The sequence below is a fragment of the Epinephelus moara genome, chromosome 1 (genome assembly GCF_006386435.1).
Source record: "Epinephelus moara isolate mb chromosome 1, YSFRI_EMoa_1.0, whole genome shotgun sequence".
Taxonomy (NCBI): Eukaryota; Metazoa; Chordata; class Actinopteri; order Perciformes; family Serranidae; genus Epinephelus; species Epinephelus moara.
The window spans coordinates 42665073-42669322 of NC_065506.1; the positions used below are offsets into that span (position 1 = coordinate 42665073).

At 49.5% G+C, this 4250-nt stretch overlaps 1 protein-coding gene across 1 annotated transcript; it reads right to left on the reverse strand.

Annotated features, from left to right (window-relative positions):
* Nucleotides 1-983: 983 nt before the first annotated feature.
* LOC126388960 (uncharacterized) lies at nucleotides 984-2936 on the reverse strand. The gene has a single exon (XM_050042368.1). It carries the CDS (start codon nucleotides 2417-2419, stop codon nucleotides 1031-1033), a length of 1389 nt encoding a protein of 462 aa, XP_049898325.1. The 5' UTR covers nucleotides 2420-2936; the 3' UTR covers nucleotides 984-1030.
* Between the last annotated feature and the right edge of the window lie 1314 nt (nucleotides 2937-4250).

Consider the following 4250-nt stretch of genomic DNA (forward strand, 5'->3'; position numbering starts at 1 on the left):
CGTCTCGAGTTCTGATGAGCCCATGCTGTTAGGAAGCCCCCAAAAGAGTCTGATTAAGTGAGGCTTAGTCTGTCGTGCGCTAGACGGAGATCATTGAGATTATTGTGGATGTAGGTTTGATATGCTTGTGAAGACCAGCGGCCGAGGACCTGAATGACTTGGTCTGAAATACCTGATCTGGCGGCTGAGGAGGCGGCGCCGATGCGGAACGAATGGCAAGAGTAATGGTCAGATGAAATTCCGGAGAGACGGAGGATGTTATGGAAGTGTTTCTGGAACCAGAAACGGGTGGCCATCCTCCCTGTTTCGGTGAGGAAGAGGGGATCTTGTGGTGAAGCGCGGGCGGAATACCGGGTGCGGATGTATCTGGTCAGTGGCTCGTGCGGGCTGAGAAAGGAGTTGAGGCGGAAGATGTAGATGGGAAAGGTTGCTCCTAACTGATCAGTTTTACTCCTGCGGAGCGTGAATATGAGCGAGTCTGAAGTGTGGGTGGTGATGTCGGATAGACTGGGATGACGGGAAGGATCGTAGACAGATGATGTTGGAGCGAATTCAGAGCACCTCAGGAATCCGAAGAAAGCAAGTAGAAACATTGATTCCAGAGTTAAGTCGACTGTGGGAGAGATGTAACCAGAGCGCAGAGTGTGTATGCAGCGGCAGAGCAGATCGGAGGTGAGAGGGAGGCGTCTGGCTGTCAGCGCTGGTTCGTGCTTTCGTAAGCCTTTGATTAGCATGGTGACGTGAGCGTGCGAGATTGATTGACAAGGGAGGCCGGTGGATAATTTATGGAATAAATTGATACCAGCTAGATATGTTTGTATGCTGGAGGCCCGGATCTTTGTTACGGTATGACAGTGTGTGATGAAGTTGCACATGGACATGGCGTCCAGAGAGGGAAACGGTAAGTGATAAGTGGCGTGGTAATTCTTGAAAGAATTCCAGCCGGTGAGGTAGGCAGATAGCGTGCTTGGTGCTAAACTGTTAAGGATGGTTTCTTGGGTGATGTGAGTGAGATTTGCCAGATGAGGATTTAGCTGAATATGGTCGCTGAAAACGGTGGGATTGGTGTGGGATGGACATCCGAGTCTGGAGCCAAGCATCTGAATTTCTGGAAGGAGAAGCGGGAGAGTGAGTCAGCGATGGCATTGTGGTGACCGGGAATGTGAGACGCGCGGAGGATGAATTGATACTGAGCGGAGATGAGAGTGAGTCTGCGGGTGAATGGCATGATGGCTGGGGAACGGGAACGGCCTTTATTGATTATATCTACTACTGCTGTGTTGTCAGAGTGAATATTGATGCATTTTTTTGACCATTCTTGCCCCCAGATTAGAGTGGCGATGATCACGGGGTACAGCTCGTACAGAGCAGACGAGGGAGAGCGTGACTCTGTGTCGAGGGACTCGAACTCGGAGGGCCAAGCGGCAGCAAACCACCTCCCCCCGTAATACCCGCCGAAACCTACGGAGGGAGCCGCGTCCGTGTAGAGTTGAATGTCCTCGGGATGGGTGATGAAGTCGTCGTAGAAGAATGAGATGCCGTTCCAGGATGACAGAAATTGCTGCCACATGCGCATTTCTGTTTTACAAGTGTCGTCCAGAACCACGTGGTCGTGGAGAGAGGGAATGGATGCAGCTTTGGTCAGCAGTTGAGAAAGAAAAGATTTTGCCTGTGGAATTATGCGGATGGCGTAATTGAGGTGCCCGAGGAGAGCGAGCAGCTGGCGTTTGGTGCACCTGTCTGTCAGGAGATAATTAGACAAGAGCAGCGAGATGCGCTGCACTTTCTCCAAGGGCAGTGAAGCCTGGAATGACATTGAGTCCAGAGTGATGCCCAGAAACTCGATGGATGTGCCAGGTCCTGAAGTTTTTTCTTCGGACAGAGGGACACCAAGGTCGGAAAATGCAGACGTAAGTGTAGTGAGACCGTGGCGAGGAGGTGAGGACGGGGGAGTCACGACCAGAAAATCGTCAAGGAGATGAAGGACGTAGGGGAGCCTGTAATTGTTGGAGAGGATCCAGCATAGAGCCTCGGATAAAGAGTCGAAGATTTTGGGACTGCTCTTGCAGCCGAAAGTGAGACGCACGGAGAAGTAGTAAGCCCCCTTCCAGCAGACACCGAAATAACACCAGAAGTCGGGGTGAATGGGCAAGACCTTGAATGCGCTAGTGATATCAGCCTTAGACAGCCATGCTCCATGTCCCGCCAGACGAATCAGTGCCATGGCGTGGTCAATGGTGGCGTACTGCATGGAGAAATCCGGGCTAGGAATAAGGCTGTTGATGCTCGGGATGTCGGAGCCGTGTGGGGACGACAGGTCAATGATCAGCCTCTTTTTCCCCGAGTATTTGCGTGTGGCGACACCGATGGGACTGATACGGAATACGGAGAAAGGAGGATGATCGAAAGGGCCTATCATAAATCCCTCAGTGACCTCTTTTGCCAGTAACGTGTCAACAGTGTTGGGCTCAGTGAGAGCGGATTGAAGATTGTGACATGTGTGGGAAGAATCAGGAAGCACCTCCGTGCCGGGGTGAAAACCGTGAGTGAAGCCAGAGATGAGAAAATCGACAAACTGCTTATCAGGGTGGTCACTGAGAGCAGCAGCGAGTGCACGTACCTTTATGGGCGTGCCGAGGTGACGTTCTAGTCATGCTGCTGTGTTGGTGGGATTGTGGGGGCAAGTGGTCCTGGCGTGAGCGCCCCCGCAGAAGGAGCAGACGTGCAGGAGACGGCAGCCGGACGAGTTGCAACCCCACTGATTGAAATTATTGCACACCATCCTGCCGCCCTGATAGAGGATCGGCCGTCCTCGCTTGTCGACGCCCTTTGGCACCGGCACGTTGACAGTGGGACGTGCGTCCTTAGCTCTGGGGATGACAGGAGGGGGGGGTGCAGCGGAAGACAGACGGTTGAAGACCGGGGCATTGCGTGGAGTGGTGGGGCGGGAGTGCGGTGGAGGAGCCATGATAGTGCATGCAGACGCCGGGTGAGAAGGGGCGCCACATAAGTCGCAGGAGAGGGAGGAACGAGCTGCGAAAATGCGGCAGTAGGGGGGTAGGGAGGGGGTAGGGGAGGGGTAAGGAGAGACACGTCGGAAAGAGAGTGGAAGGCAGTGAAACACCCGCCGGAGGAGCCTGTTGTGCTGCAGGACGGGGCTCCTGGGCTGCGATGAGCACTAACTGACCCAAAAAAAAATATACTGCTCGACTTGAAGGAATCTCCGAGGGCTTTTGTTCTATTACAAACCCTAAATACAAGCATGAACCTGAAAGTGAGGATAGTGTGGGACCTTGATTTTTTAGCAACTTTCAAAACACAGTTATAAAGTGCTTTACAGAAAAAACAGAGCACAATAAAACACGGATAATAAAACTAACACAAACTAAAACACAAAAACTAAAGACACATTAAAACACAGAGAGCGAAATAACCTAAAATGCCATGGAATATAAATGAAATCACAGAAAAACAATTTCTAAAAAGTAGATTTTTAAAAGTGATTGCAGCCCTGATCTCGTCAGGCAGGTCAATTCTTATCTAGTTAAAGGTAACCACATCATTCACACACGACTGACACATTAAATTAAGTTTCAGACATGCCGTACATATTTTAATTTACTTCCTTTTGGGCAGAACAAAGCTTGTGAACACGATATTTTTCCAGCTCATGCATATTTCCTGTCGTTGATCACGCTGCAGTGCTCACCACTTTGCTCTTTTGATGACACACTAGTGTTTCCCTGCAGGGTTTTGTGTGTTCTGCCCTGAGCAAGATTTTAGTTTTGCAATTCAAGAGGAAATGGAAACTGTGTGTGGAGGTTCAGCTCTCTTTTTTTCATAAATATGTCTCTTTAATTTCCCTGGAACTCCTCTTTTGTTTAGTGATTCTTATTATGTGTTTCTAGCCTCTTGTTGTACTACATTATTTAGCCTAAGTGACTTTACTACCAGCCCCTGCTGCGGAGGGAATGCCTTTTTAATATTAGATTTCATATTTGTTATGCCACCTACGATGTCATTACTCATTTTGTAATCTTAAAGAATCTGCAAAAAGGTGCAGGCTCATTATCCTGCTTCTAATTATGCAATTTTGAATGTCTTCTCATGGTCCAGAATTTATTACTGAACCATTATCTAACTCAGCTTTGTCTTTATGCACCTTGGAGCACGTAGTGTGATCATCACCACTCCTCCTTCTCCACCACAATTCCTTCACCAAAACACATTTTTTCTGTCCTCGGGTGATT

Coding starts and splice junctions, on each gene's coding strand:
- LOC126388960 (XM_050042368.1), bottom strand. CDS start 2,419: ATGATAGGCCCTTTCGATCATCCTCCTTTCTCCGTATTCCGTATCAGT.